A 19150-nucleotide genomic window follows, 5' to 3' on the forward strand; every position below is an offset into this window, starting at 1 on the left:
TAGACTAGATAATATACAGATAGAGTCCATGTTAGACACTAACACTGTTGTACTTGATATTAATTTTTCTTCAATAAGTTACCTATTCATCCATATAAATATACAGGGTTGTTGTGCAAACAAGGCTTTCTTAATTCAATTTCTGCGCAAAATGCATCTAGGATGAGGTCAAATTGCACTTGTACGGGCACGTAGCCAGTCAAAATTTTAAATAATTGATTATGTTTGCAGCTCGAGTTGAACATGATCAAAAAAGAACATTTCAAATTGAACAAAATGAATCTGCACGAGACGAATGTCTAAGTGCTGAATGATGTGCCCTCACCAGGGATCGAACCTAGGACCTCATCATAGGGATGTTAAACACCTTACTAGTGATGCGCTCTACCACTGAGCCATAAGGGCGGGATTTGATGACGTAACCAGCTCCACGTTGGGATTATGACATGGACTCACAGCGGCGTGAGACAACTTGTCAACTCGGAGATGTACGGAGACTACAAAAGGGATGTGAAGCCGTTATGTTCTTTTGTTTGCTTGAGCAACCGCGTTTTGATTGCATAATTGAGTATTTTGGCTAGTCATTGCGAAAGTTTAGGATGGCGAGAAAAAAATATAAATTTTCTCAAAGGAGTTTCAAAATTCAAGCTCTCAGTTTGTTTTTAAAAAAAAATCAAAAGCTTCATGTTAAACAGAAGCTACTCGACCATTTCTAGGCTATTATGTTCGCCTGTAGTCAAATGGAAACATGGCTCTCAATTTAAGGTGCAACTTGGACAGCAATCACAAGGAGCTGCGTGCCATCTTCCGACCTTGTCCCACCTCTGCCACCATCTGCCTTCGCAGTGAAGATTTGATTCCGTCGGCGGGAATCACCACATCACCCTCAAGCCAGATGGTTTTCGCTGCTTTGGTGTCACCGACCTGCACACGAGGTCGGAACTGCGAATCGACAGCCACGACGTTGCTGCCAGTGAAGAGGCGACAGCCACCCTTGAGCACTGCAGCTAGGAGGATGCGCTGCAGGTCACCTCGGTGGATGACGCCCATTGGCGATCCATACTTCTCCTCGATGGCACGTAGGGGCTTAGCTGCTCGCCGACTTGACATGCCGAATTCATCTCGTGTTGTTTCCATGGTGAGGCTGGGTCACGGTTTTGTGCATATACAGACTCGCTGAAAATGCCAGCACTGTAGCTATATTCGAAAACCCCGAAAAGGATATCTGCTGCCATTAAAGCTTTTTTTAGAGCTAAGAGTATGTCAAATTGGAAAGCCGGGAGCTGTTGGTAGCTGTGAGGCTGCAATGGAACCTCATGGTGATAGACGACCCACTGCAGATCCCTTGCGTAAAGTCAAGAGCGTGTGGGGCCGACGGAGCAACATGTGCCGTGTCGTTACTCTTTGAAGCTCCCAGTCCCGAGTCCAGAAACTTTGTTGGTAGGTTGGTGGCCCCCGCCAAGGATTGGGGGAGCACTGGATTAGGCATGCATTCCTCCGAGTGACACAAACGCGGCGTGGGAAAGATGTCGTCGCCCGCCAGATAGCTGCACCAACGACGGGTGTAAGCTGGCCAAAAAGGGCAGGTCATCTTTGTCATGCTAACCAACAACCCCCTTCCCTTGCATCAACCTCGAGCACAATATTGATTTTCATCACACCGTCGCGGCTTTTATTGACCCAAAAAAGTCATTTATTCACTTGGCTTTTTTTTTAATAGCCCTATAAGCTACTTTGCAATGAGCTACTTTGCTATGAGCACAACCGTTGTCACTTTGCCCGGAATGCTTCCTAGCCAGGGGCACTTCCGGCTCACTTGGCAGGGTTGGTGGACCAGATGTTGTTGATAACACTGGCCATGCCCTCCATGTTATCGTGGCAGGAGTGATCCTTGAGAATGGTTTCGCCTCGATACTTGATATTCAATTTGCGGGTGTGGCCCTCGACCGTGTTCTCGTCCTTCTTGGCCATGCGCAGCTCGAAGCGCGGGTCGGCTTGGCGCAGTGCGGTTTGGATTTTGACCGTGTTGTCGTGGCACGAGCCCGTCTCCCACACTAGGGAGTCGTTGAAAAACAGCTTGCAGCTGCTGGTGTGGCCTTCAACAGTGTTGTTGACCGTGTCAAGCCACACCTTGCTTTCGCCAGTCATTTTGGCGACTTGGTCTGCGGCATCGCCCGTGGCATGGGCGCCCCTATTGGCCGCCTCGGCCAGGAGCGCTTGGAGGTTGTCTTTATTGTGAAGATGGGCGATGCTCGCGGCCACAGCCTGATTTGACTCTGGTTAGTATTCCGGGATGCCTTTTATCTTTGTCGAAAGCAGCCATCTTACTGGATTCATCTTGAGCTAAGTGGGAGGCTAAGAAGTGCGTATATCTGTATGATAAGCTAACGAAGCAGCTGACTAGTCTTTGCAAGTAATATAGTAAGAAAAGGTGATGGTACTAAAATCCTGGATAAGGATTGTCCAGCTCGAGGCATGACTACCTTATATAACATTCAACTCCATTCGACATTCATTTAGGAACAGACGGGGCATCCACCAGTATTTCATACCGCATGTTTTCGAGCGGGAATTGTAATTGGTCCGGCGGCATCTCCACAGACATTTATGCAATACAACCTCATACAACAGCCAACTATGATCATTTTGTTTCGCTTAAGCTTGGCATCCCCCAACTCTCCTGTCACCGCTCCTTTAAGCATGAGTTTCAAAAGCAATGGTGTATACGCCATATCCTGAAGCAAGCGGTACAGGACTAAGCGCACCTTTGATTACGGCCCGAGACGAAAGCTGGGGTTTGAGTGGAGCACATAAACTTGGTCAAACTCCAATATTCAACTCTATATTCAGTTGACGCTTTGGGCAAAGGATCGAAAACAAAAAAAGGAAAAGAAACAGACCAACCTGCGTTGACTATATGAGGCTTCCAATGTAAGCTCACCGCTTGTTTTTACTGTACACACCGATTCCTAGAGAGTAAGCTTTGTATACAGCAGTTTGTGGATCGCGAGCTTCAGCCTTCAGTGCGGAGGCTGATGTTCCTCCGGCTTGAATCCGTATATCCATATTGCCGGCAACAAGGACGCACAACTAGAGACACCAAGATGTCTAGGTTGTATGAACTTGTATCAAGCAAGCCGCCTTTCCAACTCTACTGCTATGTCATGACCTTTCATCATGTCCTTTCAATATTTCCACTTTCCAGGGTCTTGTGTAACTGGCCAAGGCTGAGTAGCTATTCAGCACAAACAAGTCACAAGAAGCAAACTGAAATATGATGGCCTCCCAAAGGGGCATCTCGCATACGGTTTGCATATGTAATATGTCGCACAACAGCTGCGCAGCTGCAGGCGCAAATCGTCGCACCTTGGCATGCACCGAGGTGCTCAGCTGCTGCAGTGTTTTGGTAGTGCACTTTGAGTTGATTGAATGGGCAAGCCCTTGCTTTTGTTTTACACTTTACAGCCCGTTGCCACATCGCTTGATCGTGGCAATTGCGGCAGTATTATTCGTTAACGCACCAGGCTGCTCGATCACTGTTATGCTGGCTGCCCTTCATTCGCAAGCCCATGTTTTGCCGCAGATGATAAGAATCAAAGGAGAGAAACCGTATTGGTGCATGGGAATGGTTGTTCCGACTGTCAGCACGCAGTTACTGATAGGTAGGTATGCCAGCATTGCAGACGGCCAAATTGTAGACCTAGAACTACTTCGTAGCCTAGTTCTAGACTAGTCTAGTTCTAGAAATAGTACCCAAATCATCTTGCACTTCTCTGGATCAATGAACCAGCCGGTCCAAATGCATGACGGTCTCGCAACGGTAAAAGAGAATTTCATGAGGATACGCTGAAGCAAATATCTTCTGACAATTTTAAAAACTCTCGTCATTTATTTCATGACAACATTGGAGCCTAATGAGTTAGGTAAGGTAAGGTAGGTACCTAGGTAGGTTGGTAGGTAGGTAGTTACATGGAGGTTATTATAGCCCTTGGATAGGCGCCCAGGTCAGGTTTCCCCAGCCGCTCCTTCCCATGTCCGACAGGCGGGCAGGTGCATACCATATAGAGCCGTCTACGGCAGTTGTGAAAATATCCATACTTGCCAGACCCACCTTTGCCAGCGTCGGGGCGCTATTGGATACAATCCCAAGGTCTTCCCACTGCTCATCCATGGAAACCCCGAGACCTATTGCTTTATGCTTTAATCTCCCATCATCCTTGCTCACCGCAACGACGTCCACCCTCTCAGACCCAGACCCTTGGCTCACGGCGACGGCAGGTACGCTGGCAAAGGCTCCCCCGCCGAGGGTGGTCCTGTTGCCAAAGCCCTGCGCCGAGGTCCACGTCATTGAATACATTTGCTCGTCGCTGCCAAGCCCAAAAAACTGGAAACTGCCCGCGGTGGTTTCGACGAGCACTGGGTACGTGCCTTTGGCATATTTGCCCCCCAGGCTCTCCCATGGACCCCATTGCGAAGGACCGGGCTCCTGCATCCACTGGCGGTGCCAAGCGGCGCCATCGCCGTCATAGACGACCAAGTGCTGCTCCCAGGCCTTCCAGCGACCGTTGCGGCACAGCAGTCCCGGCCGCGACGCAATTGCTGCCGGCCTGCTGGGCGATGTCTGCAGGACGACGTCCGTTTCCCACCTCCCGTCGTAGAACCACGCCCCGTTGGCCGAGAGCTGGTGATACAAGGTCGCAGACCCGTCGGCGTCGGAACCGTTGCGCGCCTGCACCCAAAAGTCGAACCGCTGCTCCTGTTGGATGGCGCACGTCGCCGGCACCCCGAGCATCTCAATCCGGTACTTGAATGAAATAGGCGCACCTGCTGTCCCGGCGCCGCCCTGCCCGATGTGTCGGAGAAAGATGTCTCCCGACGAAGCAGCAGACGCCGAGATGCCCAGGACGGTCACGACAGCCCCGCCCCCCTGAACTTCGTTGGGGTACGTGGGCGCCTGCCAGATGATGGCTGAGGGGCCGGGTCCGGCAATGGGACCGCCACGTTCCGTCCAGTTCCTGCTGTGGTAGACACCGGGTGACGCGGACGAGGTCTGAACCAGCATTCCATCTGCCCGGCGGCGGGCGAAGAGATGCACCGTGGCCTGCTCGGGGTGGGCATCGGGCGCGTCGACCACGGCGGCGAGGGCCTCGAGGCATGGTGCGTTGGCGCAGATGCTCTTGCCGGTTGGAATCTCGGGTTTAACTGCCTCGTCATCTCCATTACTTGGGCTTATGGGCTGTAGTTCCGAATGCTGTTGGCTTCGGGAGACATGGACACCCACACCCACCCCCACGGCTGTGGCGATGACGATGAAGCCGGCAACGGCGACAGCAATAATCATGCGTCTCCTCTGCCGCCACCATGGAAACTTCAGTGACGACTGTTTTTCTGGCTCTGGGCTCTTGTCCTTCTTGGCCGAAAAGGATGATGTATATTGAGTTGGGACGGGCGAGGGGCCACTGACTACCTCTGGGTATGATGTCCCATTGTCCAGTGTTGACCTCGCACAATACCCTCTTGCTATTATCTCTTTCTCTGGCACCTCGGCGGCCTGGTATACCTCCAAGCCCGTCGGGATTGAACTCCACCTGTTGCTTGGGGCGTTTGCTATCGCCTCGGGCGCATTAACGTGGTTGTGCGGTCGGTCGACCCCGAGAAGTGAAAGCCCTGACCCGAAGGTCTTGTCTTCTTTGGGTAATACTGTTGCTGACGATGTGACCTCCATAATGCGTCACTGCGGTTGAATGGTACTAATAGTCGCGTCGTTGAATCGACCCATGGAGGAGGACTGGACGGCGATCATTTTGTCTCTTTTTCTTTTCCTCTTCTTTCTCGCTGTTACGACGAAGGAGGCAGCATAGCCAGATAAGAGTTCCTTGAATCTGTTTGCCAAGACGTTCTGGCCCCTTATTCTTACTACATGGTTGTCTTACTACATCATCTCACAATAGCATCTCGCCAAGTTACCATGTAGTTTAATTTCAAAGAGGTTCATCTGATTGGTCCAATGGTGAAAGTCCTAGGCCCCATGTCAGCACGATAGTTCAGGAGTGGGAATATCGAGCCAGAACTGCCTGGTTCGAGCCCCAATTTGCGATTTAGTCAACCGCACCGGTGTGTCGTGCGATGTATATATTCCTGATACCTAGCAAGCTAGGTACCTCATTATCGAAATGATTCATTGTTGCATGCACGTCCCTGCCAAGATGTGGTGAGCCAGTTCGATTTGAGCCAATCAATCGGGAATGGGGCTTTGCCGGCATGTTCCAGGCTTGAAAAAAGAGAGAAGAAAAAAAAAAGAATAAAAAAAAAAAAAAAAAAGGAAGAAGAAGCTCGGACCAGCCCGTCAGGTGTCAAGGCGTCTCAAGGTTGACAAATGACAGCAGGCAGACACCCCGACGCGCAGACGTTGGATTGGAGTCCTCAGCGGGCCCGATCCCTGCAGCAAATCAGCCCACCCCCGCTAAATGGACCTCGGCAGGACGCAAAAGGTCGGGGCCCCGAACAACCAGAACAGCCGAATGGGACGCCTTTTGAGCGGAAGCCGAAGCTATCGCTGGACTGCCGACCTCCATCTTAGCTATCTGCCAATCTGTTGTACATATCGCATCAGTTAATTCATTGTATGCCGGTGTACCATTGAAACCTTTGCCAACTTTTTATTTTTTATTTTTACCACCGAATTCCCAATTGATTGCCCCCACAGCAACCAGCAATCATGGCCGACAAGATTCCCGCCATTGTAAGCATCCACTCTGTTGCCGCTCCCGCCTCTCCCACCCTCCCTACCTAGCCTTCCGCACCGAAGCTCTCCTAACTGGTCATAACAACAACCACACAACAGTGCCGCGACCGCGTCAGCCCCCGCGCCAAGCAGACCCTCGACATCGTGACCAAGTTCGTCAAGGAAGAATGCCTACCGGCCGACCCAGTCCTCGAAGCCCAGGTCGGCCAGGGCTCCGCCCGCTGGGACGCGCACCCGCCCATCGTCGAAGACCTCAAGCGCAAGGCCCGCGCCCTGGGCCTGTGGAACATGTTCCTGCCCGCCGGCCACTACAAGGAGTCGCCCGGCTTCACGAACCTCGAGTATGGCCTCATGGCCGAGCAGCTGGGCAGGTCCCGCGTCGCCTCCGAGGCTGTCAACTGCGCTGCTCCGGACACGGGCAACATGGAGGTCTTGGCCAAGTACGGCAACGAGGAGCAGAAGGCGAGGTGGCTGAGGCCGTTGATGGAGGGTGAGATCAGGAGTGCCTTTCTCATGACGGAGCCGCAGATAGCCAGCAGCGATGCGAAGAACATTGAGATGGACATTCGGAGGGAGGGCAACGAGTATGTCCTCAACGGCCAGGTAAGTTCCGCCCTGCTACGTTCTTAATCTTGATTCATGCCATGATATGATTTGCCAAAATAGTCGAGTTCAGTGCTGACATGATACAGAAATGGTGGTCTTCCGGCGCCGGCGACCCCCGATGCGCCATTTACATCGTCATGGGCAAGTCGGACCGCAACAACAAGGACCCCTACCGCCAACAGTCGGTCGTGCTCGTGCCTGCCGACACCCCTGGCATCACCATCCACCGCATGCTGAGCGTCTACGGCTACGACGACGCCCCGCACGGCCACGGTCACATCACCTTTAGCAACGTCCGAGTCCCTGTCGCCAACATGGTGCTTGGTGAAGGCCGCGGCTTTGAGATCATCCAGGGTCGCCTGGGTCCCGGCCGTATCCACCACTGCATGCGTGCCATCGGCGCTGTATGTACCCCTTGTCCCATTCAACTTGCCCCCTCGTCTGCGGTGTGCTGTACTTACTAACCAAACCCCCCCACGACCAGGCCGAACGCGCCCTCGACTGGATGCTGATGCGAATCAACGACCCGCGCAAGACCACCTTTGGCAAGCAGCTGCGCGAGCACGGCGTGATTCTCGAGTGGGTGGCCAAGTCGCGACTCGAGATCGACTCTGCCCGCCTCGTCGTCCTCAACGCCGCCATCAAGATGGACGACCTGGGCCCCAAGGCCGCCCTGGCCGAAATTGCTCAGGCCAAGGTCCTAGTCCCCTCCATGGCCCTGACCGTCATCGACCGCGCCGTCCAGGCCTTTGGTGGCGCCGGTGTCAGCCAGGACACGCCCCTCGCCAACATGTGGGCGCAGATCAGGACCCTCAGGCTCGCCGACGGGCCCGATGAGGTCCATCTGCAGCAGATGGGCAGGAACGAGAACAGGAGGGGCAAGGAGGCCGCAGAGGAGATTGAGAGGCAGAGGAAGCGGACAGAGGAGCTTTTGAAACAGTGGAAGGTCGAAAGATCGGAGCCCGGGACCGGCATTACTAGGAAATCCAAGCTGTGAGCGGTTGTTGGCTGGACAGGCTGCCAGGCTCTCTTGAATTACATCTGTGTATCTATTTGGACCCCTTGTGACAAAAGTTATCTTTTTTTGTGAGGATAGAATCACCGATGCCACCCCATCGACTTTAAGTTGATATTATGACTTCGATACTGTTGTACCATCTAGACTCGTAGAACATTGATTCCCAGGTCTGCGCAACGCTACAGAGGACGATATTCACCCAGACCATTCTCTGATATCATTGTTGGAGTGGTATTTTCGATTATTTTACTATTTTCTAGTCCCAATGCGGTGTTTTCAATAGCCGGGAATTGTTATAGTATAAAGGGGAACCCTTTTACATACCGTAACCGGTACGCCAGGTGACGAGAACGGAACCAAGCCTACAAGTGGGCTAAAGAAATAACGGGGAAAAAATGCGAGTTGTGAACCCCCTTAATCTGAACTTATGGGACGAAACACAAATGCCCTCCAATAACCTGAATCGAGAACACATGACCTCCAAAGAAATTCATCTGATGAGCAACGAAATGACAGTTGTGATGTGTGAAGCACCAGAACCTCATCTCTGAAAGCTTTAGACAGAAAGACGATAAGAGAAGCAGGATGAACCCCTGATTGAAGACTTGACACACCGTGCATCAGACGCATAAAATCCAACGACCATCCATCTTCAGCAATGCTTTCAATCGAGATCAAAACGCCCAAAACACCTCCGAATAAGCACTGGCGAAATAGTGTACCAATGCCAACTTGTTTCAAATAAAATCGTGAGTATGATTAATAAAGGCGACTATGAAGGGAAAAAGGCCAGCAGAAACCAGCCCCGGACAAACCGAAAATCATGACAAGAAAAAAATAATATTATAACGATGGACACAACCACGAAATTCGGGCTCAAAACTTCCCACCGTTGGGTGACTGGTTCTGCCCCTGGGCCCTGGCGCCACCGGGGAGGTAGTGCAGCTGCGAGTTGGGGTCGTCGAGCATGTCCTCGAGGTAAGCACTTGGCGCGCGCCCCTGAACCGGGTTGTTGAGGTTGACGGTGCTAGTGCTGACGCTCCTCTGCTGCTGGTGGTGGTAAGACACCGGCCTGTGCGAGGGGCTTCCCGAGGGTCCGAACTGGGGCGAGCCGTCGGGCGGCGTGACGGCGCGCGCGTGCCCGCGGCTGTCGGGCCGCAGGTTGGATAGCGAGATGTTGTGCTCGTGGCGCGGCGCGCCGGGCGACGACTGGCCTGCACCCGCGGCGTAGAAGCCCGATGGAAGGAAGCGGCTGTCCCGGTTGCTGCCACTGCCGGCCTGGCCAGGCGCGGCGGTCGGGGAGAAGAAGAGGTTCGAAGCAGAAGGTGTGGCAGAGGGCGTTGGCCCGCGGTTCGTGCGGCGGACGCCCCTGCCCAGCGACGCCGAGGAGAACTGGCCGGGAGCGCCGGCGCCGGCTCCGGTGCCTGTGAGACCTGGATTGCTAGACAACAGGTTCGGATTCGAGCCGCTGTCATTGTACGACTTGTAAAATGGCGCGGGCGGGGCCGGAAACGCGGCCTTGCTGGTGGCCATGTGCTGGGCGGCGGCGGCTCGCTCGACGTCGCGGTGCAGCAGGCAGGCTATGACGGCGCGCCACACCAGGACGGTCAACCCGAATGCACCCAGGATGGCGCCGACGGCTATAAAGACGGTGCCCTGGGGCAGATTGGAGCGCTGCATGAAGGGTGCTTGGGAGGTCGGTGGCACAGCCGGAGGAGGGTATGTCGGAACGGCATCCCTGGTCCTCGATAGGGTCGGAAGTCCCGTCACTCCTGCTGCTACATTTGTGCTGGTGCTGATGGGCGGCAGGGACACACTCTGGCTGCTGCCTCTGCCACTCGTCGTCGATGTCTGTGAGGGCGATTGTGATGACTGGGATGTCGTCGTCGCAGCGTTGGTGGATGTCGTTTGAGCTTGAGCTGCCGCCGTGCCAAGCAGCAGCAAAATGGCCCCCAACACCCGCGTTGACCTCATCGTGTTTTGTTTGTCGGGTTGTCGACGAGAACAGTCAGGTATTCGCGTCCCAACGTTTGTAGTGGGTGTGGTCTCGAGCTCGATGTTGTTGTGGGCGACCTAGCGCGGCAGGTCGATCGCCCGATTTGTTTCAAATCGTGGAATGGGAGGGATCGTGGTTGTTGTTGTCGTACTCGGATTTCGAGACGATCGAATATCGATATTGCCTTGATCGTTAACACCGGCAACGGTTTGCCTGCTAATTAGAAATGACTTTTGGACCGACCGGGTTGCAAACAGTCGAAAAGGAATCGAACGGAAGGCTGCAGATTATCGCTGGCGGGAGGTGGCTTGCGTGCTGTATTAACGAGAGGATGTCGCGACCCGGAAGTGCCGACCGACGGTAACGCAAAACACGGAAGCAACAAACACAAGAATGCAATGCAAAAAGAATGAGCGAGAGTATGATGGTCAACAATAAAGACAAGATGCTACTTTGATTTCATGTCCGTCCGTCAGTCAAGTCGTGTATCTTTGTTGGACGTGCAAAAGATTGATAAAAAATAAACAAAAGAGAGGGAAAAAAAAGGGTCTGGGTCTGGGTCTGGGGTTGCGAAGTGAAAAGGAAGCCTCCAGGGATCGAAATGAGGGCTGACCCCCTGGGCTGGAGAGATTTGATGGGCCGGCACCAAGTACGAACAGGCACGAGATTGTGAGCAGTGGGGGAATCCACCTGGGTCCGGGTATTGGAGAGCCAAGCCTAGCTTTCCAGTGCGCTCTTTCCCTCTTTCTCTTTGTCACTGGAGCCACTTCAACCGCGCCCCCCGTATTAGGGTGAACCCCTGCAGCATATTTTCTCAACCGTTCTCCAACACGAATTCATTGGTATGGCGACGTTCTTCGATTCATTCCTTGCTCCTCCTTCAACTCCGCCGAATGCGCTGTACAATCGCCGTCGTAGATTAATGACTACGATGGCATCCTGTACCGATGCAAACACAGCTAAAGCATAGGGATCCATGTCTTGGGAGCCTGGACATTGGTTTTATTACTTTTTCTTCAGTGGAAATGCAGACGCCACCATGTCTGTGCTTTCATTCATGCATTTGCCTGTGCACGCCGTTTTTTCCGTGACCCTAAATTCCATGGATGCCATCGTCCGAACTCGAACTGCTTGTCAGCGGATCAACCCTTGCTTTGACTAAGGGCCATCCCTGCTGGTTGCGACAGCTGAGGACTTTTCGCGCCCACGTGATGGTGAGCTTTGCCACGCCACAGTTTGAATTTTACGGTCTAAATCTAGATTAGTTGGGAACAAACAATTCGTGAGTTTTAGTTTTTGGTTCCTGAAATATCGTCCCAAATATGTATGTAGGTAGCCAATACCAGTCACAGTGCCTTGTTCTGATACACCGGTAATTATTGTAACTGCCCTTTTGAATCTGCAGCGGTCATTTGACATACCAAGCAAGGCAAGAAGGCATAAAAGAAAAACAAACAATCGCCAACCCACCACCACGTCACCCCGCTTCCGTTCCCGTTTCTTTCTTAGCAATTCACACTGTCTGTGCATGCGGGGCCGGCTCAGGCCAGGAACGCAGATCAGGCCAAGAGCACCAGGGCCGAATCCCCTTTTTTAGGCAAATTGCGATTCGGCACAAAGAAGTGCGTCGCGGTGTCAAAGTTCGGGGGTTTCGCACCACGGATTACAACCGTGTTGCCGCTAGAGTGCCAGCTGAAACGATCCGGCAATTTATTTGGTTCGACCGCAGCAGGAACGACGACCGCAGTAAGAACGCACGACATTTCAGCAACACCCAGGCGACCAGAGCAGCAAACCAGCAAAATTGTGGTCTGATTGTTAATATTAAATTGCAGAAAGTTGGACTTTCTTTTTCTGTGTTAGGGACACACTTGGTTTGCGTGATATCGCATCCCAAATGGTTGAGAGGTGTGCATGCCTTTTTTTCGTCACCTTTTAAATCATCCTGGGAACAAGACCGCAACCTGCTCACCTCCGTCTTCTTTACCTGCCTAAAGGCACGGTAGTTGGTACCTAAGGAGGGACCATACCGGTATATGCTTTCCGTGTCTGCATTTCGATCCCGATTAAGTCTGAGACCACGTACTGCGTACAGTGCGTTGCCTTGTGCCCGGTTTTCTTTGTTTCCCTTCTCTTTTTTTTTGCCAGCCGGGCCACCCCAAGCCACATGATGCAGGGTGTCTGGGGAGCATGAGCCGCCTGCGACGATCTAAAAAGTAGCTCGGCTTATTCTTTTGCGTGAACCAGCCAAGACAGCCTTGCAGGCAACCAGCAAGCCAGTCAAGCCAGTCGCAAATTTCCAAAGCTTGGAGTGGCGTCGTACATGACAACCATCGCACGCAGTGGGAAAAACATATATATACTTTTTATGCCCTAATGTGAAGACACGAAATTGGGGCGTGCAGACAGCGCTAAAAAAAAAAATTAGTTCCCGGGAGCCATGAGCAACATTGCAAAACAATGAGATTCGGAAATTCCCAAGTACATAGGTAAACTATCCCGAGGGTGACGACGACCAGTAAATCATCAACCTGCCCGCGCAGTGTTCATAATTATCATCCAGTCTTCGTCTCCCTCCTCTCCACCCGAATCTCTTAGTATTCCCTCTTCTTCATCTTTGCATTAACCTAGAAAAGCAAAGCTGTTCAGACCGTCAACGTGATTGTGTCAGTAGCAAACGGGGCGCAAAGCTCCCTCTTGCGCCGACACGGAACCCCCGGCATCGTGAGGGTGGCGGTGGTGGTGACAGTGTTGTAAACCCAGTGGGTGCTGACGGCCTGAGCCGGCGGCTTGGTCGACACCTGGGGCCGCACGCCATAGCACTCGCACGCCGACACATAGTCCTCAGGTTTGGTGCAGAGCCCAGCGGCATAGCCAGGGATGGCCAGCAGGGCAAATTCATTACCCTCGTCGGCCGGCGGGGGCGGAGTGGTGGTCGGAACTGGGGTAGCCTGAGTGGTACTCGTCTGTGTAGCCGTCACGGTCTGAGTGACGGTCGGCGAGCCGGCAATAGTGGTTGTCCCGGTGCTTGAAGGGCCTTGTAGTGTGTTCAGTCAGTTGATTTTTTTACGGATCAAATCGGATGCTACAACAGACCATTGTCACACGCATAAATTGCCCTCTTGAATTTCCATTCTTGTCTATAATCCTGAAATGCTATTGCCAAGACTGAACGAAGGGTGAATATGCCCTGAACTAATTTTGCCAAGGCTGAACGAAGGGTGAGCGCTGCCTGAGCCTGTGGCGCAGTCGCCAAGCCCCTTCGCGGTCTACGGTTGAAGTTGCCTCAACCAAAAACGGGCATATTCAGAAACTGGGCAAGACTTGGCCCAATTTCGGTCTCCCCGTGCTTTCAAGTTCTTGTCCTTGGAATCCTAGTTTCGGACCTGTTAATATCTTGGACACCCTAGAAGTTGACCATTATGTCGATGAAAGTCCAAATTCACAGCGAATTGTTTTTTGACTGGCGGGATTCATATTTTTCCTTTCGATAACCTGACCACCTTTTCGACCCAATACTGTCTTGAAGTCTGTGTAAAACTCCATTTCTACAGTATAGTACTGTAGGCAACCCTGATAATATCTCAAATTCTTTCAGATATTTGCTCTATTTTTCTCAAAAGTTGTCCTATTAGTCCCAAATTTGGGTCGGACCCAAATCTGGGTCACGTTGTGACACGGATCCCTAGACCCCTCTTTTTGCAACTAGGCTAGGCACTAAAGCTCAACCCAAACAGGTTGGTCACGTGATTTGTCACCAACCTGATATCCTTCCGGCCTTTTGCAAGCTCCTTGGCCTTGTTAAACCGTGTTTTGTGATATTTGAGAGAATTAAGATGTTATTGCTGGGCCCCTTCGAAACTAATCAGACTTGTTTAAAGCGGCTCCTGAAATTCGGAAACTATATAGGTATACCTAATATTTCGAATCCACCTTTTTCTCCTACAAAGCGGATCTTCTCCGTTAGCAACCTTACCTCTGTTCAACTAGCCTACCTTACCCTTCTTAAAAAGCATTATCTTTTTAGCGTGCCGTATTAGAATTTTTAGGCTTATTACTCCTGGCACAAGGGGTTTGGTGTTTCGCCGACGCGTTTTTTTAAAAAGATTATCCGCCACCACCGCGGTGGTTGGTGCTTTGAGACGAACCAATTGCTTAATACGGTCCTTCTGTCGCTGGGATTTAACGCCATTCTGGCAGGCTCGCGACTTTTTAAGCCCTTCAATAACAGATTCGGCGGACTTGTGCGCGTTAATATTGTCAGCATCGGTGGCGTACACTATTTGCTCGATGTGGGCTTTGGTGGCTACGGTTCACCCCAGCCTGTACCATTGCTCGAGGGAACGGAAACCATTGAACCGAGCGGCCTACCGCATATAGAACCTCGAGCGGAGATGCGAGTAGTGAAACAGGCAGTTGTACAGCAGGTAGATCACACTAGGCGGCTATGGGTATATCAGTTCCGGAGTAGGCCTGAGAAAAGAGTGGCAGCCAATATGCTGTTTCAACTCGGACTTTGAGCTTATGCCTGAGGATACCGAGATTCTGAACACGTATGGCATAAGCCGCACATGTTTCATATCACGTGAATTGTTACTTTAGCGATGCTCACTCCTCGGATGGCGTGCGGATTGCGATTGTAATACATGTGAACTAGTTGCATCGAGTTGAGCGGCTCCAAAACGTGCCCAACCAGTTGAACAGGTAGGCGCGCTGAGGCGCTTCAATTTCGTCCGTGCATCAGTCGATCCGTTAGTTTGCGTGTTTCGGACAGGTTACCCCTCGCAACGTGCGTACGTAATACGACTCCACTCAGACACCGCCGCAGTAGAAAACATTCGGGTTGCGGCACTAATGTCCCAATCAACCCGCTCCATGACTTATGCACCTACGCGTCATGGACGAATTAACGAGTGTGGAAGAGCTGAGAAGGCAGCTTCGAGAGGCAGAGCAACGCGCAGAAAAAGAGCAGCAACGCGCAGAAAGAGAGCAGCAACGTGCGGAAGAAGCGGAGAAAGAACGGCAGCAGGAGCGACAACGCGCGGAAGCGTCAGAACAACAAACTCGACCCACTACACTTGACGAATACATCGCTGCCTGCCATGATCTGGTTTTCTCCAGCTTCAACATTGAACGGGACCAGAAACTGACCTCGAAGGGGCCTATCACCAACCCACGAAATAAATGGTGCCCCACAAATGTCCGGCCATGGTCCGACTTTATTCAGCAACAGAGAATAACATTCGGCACAGTTTACGACACTTTCCCTGCCGACAGCCGTGTCTTTGAGAATCGAGCTTTCCTCACCGGTTTAGGGAAAAGGATCTCAGTGCGTAAGATAGCAGACGAGAAGACGCTCGAGTCCTTCTTGCACAGCAGTGTCGAGGATCCTGTCAAAGCGATTATAGGGAAGCTTAAAGAGGTGGAAGGGGTCAGAAGCGCATTTGACCTAGGGAACGGAATAATTTTCGAGAATCATCCACATGCCATCAGCGACGTTGCAGAGGAGGTGGTATACCGCGATACCCCATCGACCCCACCTGCTACTCCAAACCACAGTCTCGATTTCAACAGGCTGCGACCCGATCAGATCTGCGTCTACCGATCCAACGACGCGGGCTCGGAAAGACGCACAATGATTTACATTTCCGAGTACAAACCACCCCACAAGCTAACCGCGCCGCACCTTCGCGTTGGTCTACGCCCGATGAATATTTACAAGGAAGTGGTTAACCGGAAGACCATCCCAACGTCGATGGACCCAGATGCACGTTTCCAGTACCACGCCGAGAGGCTGACTGCGGCCGCCATTACGCAAACCTACCACTATATAATTGAAGGGGGACTCGAGTATGGTCTATTGACGACGGGCGAAGCGATCGTGTTTCTCAAGATCGACTGGCGCGAGCCTGAAACGCTTTTTTATCACCTTGCAAAGCCTAATGCTGAAGTGTTGGCCCATCCGGACCATTTTCACTTGTGCACGGCAGTCGGGCAGTATCTAGCCTTTAGCCTCATGGCGCTGGGTCTACCGGGTGAAAAACGATTGCGTGGGCAAGACGAGCGCCACCAGGCTACTCAGAAGCTGAAGACTTGGGTGGAAGATTTCGATACAACGCTCAGATCGATTCCAGAGGACGAGCGACTCGCGCCGGACAGTTCACCCGGCTATCAACCCGAAACTTATAAAGGTGTCGATCGATCTCCCTACCTTCTCCGGAGAAGAAGACATCGGCATGTGGGCGATGAGCCTAAGAAGGAATACGAGCATAGAGAGCCAGGAGAATCATCAGACGACGAATCAGCACGGGATTTGCCAGACACACCGAGCCCGACAGAACGGCGGATACGCAGAAAAGGTCGGGGAGCTCAGGGAGCTCGACGCAGCGAGCGGATTCTAGCTCGACGGCCGCGGGGTGGGGGCGGAGAAGGAAGCAACGAGAAAGACAGGCCCTACTGCACCCAAAAGTGCCTGTCAGGGCTCGTCAAGGGCGGATTGCTCGACGCAAAATGCCCTAACATGGCACTACACAACAGGCAGCCCAGCTCTCACAGCAACCGCAATAGTGGCCCAAGCCGCGCCTGTGCCCGTCATCCAATAAACCGCGCCGAATTTCTCAATCTGCTCTTCGAGCAGCTACAACGGTCATTAGACAAGGGGATTACGCCGTTGGGCTATGGAGGTGCACGCGGCGTATTATTCAAGGTTTGCCTGGTTAACTATGGCTATACCTTTGTCGGCAAGGGCACGGTTCGGGCATTTGTAAAAGACCTTGAGCACGAGGCGGCGGTTTACACACGTCTGCAACCCATCCAAGGTGTATATGTGCCCGTCTTTCTCGGGGTCATCGATCTCCGGATAATAAACAGGGTGTACTACTATGACCATCGTGTCTACGTAATACATATGACGTTCTTGTCGTGGGGGGGATGTGACCTTGATGCGACAGGGATCACGGGTGGTGGGGAGGAAGAGCTCGAAAGGAAGGCAATGCGGTCGTTGCACGCAGTGCATCAACTGGGAGTGGCCCACAAGGATGTGCGAGGGGCAAACATGCTTTTCAACGCGGAGACCAGCGGTGTTATGATGATCGACTTCGAAAGGGCACTGCTGCTTGAGCCACCTCGACCTCCGTTGGTTCAGCTAGCGTCGAACAAACGAAAACGGAAGCCAGATGTGGTATATCCCACCAAGTCGGGGAAGCCGGTTGGTCGAAGTCAAGTTAGCAGGGTATTTTCCGAGGACATCGGGCTGATGAAGATGGCCTTTGACAGGCCGCAACCGTTTTAACACGAATAACTTGACCTGCAGAATATTGCTACCAGCTGATTTAAGCCGTAGCGGGTATATACGCCGGGGCAGCGCTGACGAACAAGAAGAGTGTGGTTGTGTAAAATTCCAATCCTAATGCGAAAATGATCCTAAAATCTATGCTTGTCTGTTTTGTACTTGGTTTCTTCTCCTTTCCCTTTACCTTTACCTTCCCGTTCGTTCTTTTTTAGTTCAGTGTTTAACAACCGGGCCTAACTTATGCCATCTTATGAGCAGACAAGCAATAGCTGGCTTGTCAACCACGATCGCATGCAAGTGTTTTAAACAGCCGCCGGTCTGTACGGCGCCGGGATGGGTACTGCAACTGTCAGCGTTGCAGCCGAGTTCTGGACCGTTCGGAGGACGATTGCGTCTACAATCCTCATCACTGCGCTGTAGCGTAGTTTTAGGCGGTGGTACGGGCTTTTGTAAATCGAAGGGCCCTGGGCTAAGTAAAACCTCTCTCTGGCATCGTTGTGCGCACCCATGGACTTTTGGGGCTTTCTTTTCGAGAAAAGACGATAGAGAACAAATACAAGCCAACAGTTACGACATCTGCGACATCTACAAATAATGATGCATACCAAAGTCCAGTCCTAGTCAAAGGATTAGCAGCCGCCAGAACAGACAAATATGAACAAACATACCACTTGTTTTCTAGAAATAATGCCGATACCTACCTGCAGCCTGCAGAGCAGCGAATAGTCGACGTCGTCTTCGAACGTCTCTGCGCGCGGCGTCTGGGCACAAGACCATCCCCACATGTCCTTGTTGTCGTTGCTGTTGCGCTGATGTTGGAAAGAAGCAGCAGTCGCTATCCAGCCCTATCCTGACGATAAAGCCTCCTATGGTCAACAGCGTGTGATAAACCGCCACCTTTTCTACCTTTCGGTACCCGCCCCGGCAGTAGGGCCAGAAGATAAACATGCAGATGACGACCGACAGGCACGAGACCGTGAGGATCAAGATCTGCGGTCACGGCTTCGTCGTCTCGTCTCGGACTAGGCGCGCATGCTGTTGCGCATGGGAAGCACCTTGGTGCACCTTGGCGGCATCGAACATAGTCAAGACGGTAGACATCACGGCTACGACGATCAAGCTGCAGCTGAAGCTGACTCCGCGCAGCCTAAACTTGGCCATCCGGACTTCTACTTTTATCTTCTGCCTGCAGCAGAAATAGGAATATTAGCTTTCGATGCAACGATCAAAAAGTAAAGAAGGTATTAATCACGCCGTAAAAAGTCTTTGGCCTGCATTTTGGCTGTCCTAGACTCCAAATCCTAGATTTTTTGTGCCGACATCTGTTCATACCTATCGAGCTACCGCCGTCACTTTGGTAGGGCTGCTCATGGTGTCGGCTTCTGGCGGGTTGCTTATTGGGGGGGGGGGGGGGGTTGTTATTGTATGAGAAGTGCCTGGACCAATTTCGAAAGCACCCTGGACTCCCGAGACTTTATACCGCTTGGGGGCCGA

At 52.2% G+C, this 19150-nt stretch overlaps 8 protein-coding genes and 1 non-coding gene across 9 annotated transcripts; 2 read left to right on the forward strand and 7 right to left on the reverse strand.

Moving 5' to 3' along the window:
* Positions 1-316: 316 nt before the first annotated feature.
* MGG_20106 lies at positions 317-405 on the reverse strand. The gene has a single exon. It is a non-coding gene; the product is annotated as a tRNA-Thr (tRNA).
* Positions 406-783: 378 nt separating this feature from the next.
* Positions 784-1137, reverse strand: MGG_08658 (uncharacterized protein; the record flags this gene model as incomplete). The annotated part of the gene is made up of 1 exon (XM_003711043.1): positions 784-1137. The coding sequence occupies one exon, from the start codon at positions 1135-1137 to the stop codon at positions 784-786; it is 354 nt and encodes a 117-aa protein (XP_003711091.1).
* Positions 1138-1812: 675 nt separating this feature from the next.
* Positions 1813-2337, reverse strand: MGG_08659 (uncharacterized protein; the record flags this gene model as incomplete). Its single annotated transcript, XM_003711044.1, has 2 exons — positions 1813-2265; positions 2329-2337. 2 exons carry the CDS (start codon positions 2335-2337, stop codon positions 1813-1815), a joined length of 462 nt encoding a protein of 153 aa, XP_003711092.1.
* Positions 2338-3979: 1642 nt separating this feature from the next.
* MGG_08660 (uncharacterized protein) lies at positions 3980-5341 on the reverse strand (the record flags this gene model as incomplete). The annotated part of the gene is made up of 2 exons (XM_003711045.1): positions 3980-5236; positions 5288-5341. 2 exons carry the CDS (start codon positions 5339-5341, stop codon positions 3980-3982), a joined length of 1311 nt encoding a protein of 436 aa, XP_003711093.1.
* A 1202-nt stretch (positions 5342-6543) lies between these two features.
* Positions 6544-8549, forward strand: MGG_08661 (acyl-CoA dehydrogenase family member 11). The gene is made up of 4 exons (XM_003711046.1): positions 6544-6742; positions 6845-7348; positions 7438-7755; positions 7836-8549. Exons 1-4 carry the CDS (start codon positions 6719-6721, stop codon positions 8346-8348), a joined length of 1359 nt encoding a protein of 452 aa, XP_003711094.1. The 5' UTR covers positions 6544-6718; the 3' UTR covers positions 8349-8549.
* Positions 8550-8564: 15 nt separating this feature from the next.
* Positions 8565-10972, reverse strand: MGG_14270 (uncharacterized protein). Its single transcript, XM_003711047.1, has one exon. It carries the CDS (start codon positions 10341-10343, stop codon positions 9246-9248), a length of 1098 nt encoding a protein of 365 aa, XP_003711095.1. The 5' UTR covers positions 10344-10972; the 3' UTR covers positions 8565-9245.
* A 2038-nt stretch (positions 10973-13010) lies between these two features.
* Positions 13011-14381, reverse strand: MGG_08662 (uncharacterized protein; the record flags this gene model as incomplete). Its single annotated transcript, XM_003711048.1, has 3 exons — positions 13011-13392; positions 14128-14162; positions 14361-14381. 3 exons carry the CDS (start codon positions 14379-14381, stop codon positions 13011-13013), a joined length of 438 nt encoding a protein of 145 aa, XP_003711096.1.
* Positions 14382-15242: 861 nt separating this feature from the next.
* MGG_08663 (uncharacterized protein) lies at positions 15243-18231 on the forward strand. The gene has a single exon (XM_003711049.1). It carries the CDS (start codon positions 15248-15250, stop codon positions 17654-17656), a length of 2409 nt encoding a protein of 802 aa, XP_003711097.1. The 5' UTR covers positions 15243-15247; the 3' UTR covers positions 17657-18231.
* MGG_08664 (uncharacterized protein) lies at positions 17959-19027 on the reverse strand (the record flags this gene model as incomplete). Its single annotated transcript, XM_003711050.1, has 6 exons — positions 17959-18065; positions 18246-18273; positions 18358-18465; positions 18563-18646; positions 18722-18838; positions 19001-19027. 6 exons carry the CDS (start codon positions 19025-19027, stop codon positions 17959-17961), a joined length of 471 nt encoding a protein of 156 aa, XP_003711098.1.
* Between the last annotated feature and the right edge of the window lie 123 nt (positions 19028-19150).

This window comes from Pyricularia oryzae, chromosome 1 (assembly GCF_000002495.2).
Source record: "Pyricularia oryzae 70-15 chromosome 1, whole genome shotgun sequence".
Taxonomy (NCBI): domain Eukaryota; kingdom Fungi; phylum Ascomycota; class Sordariomycetes; order Magnaporthales; family Pyriculariaceae; genus Pyricularia; species Pyricularia oryzae.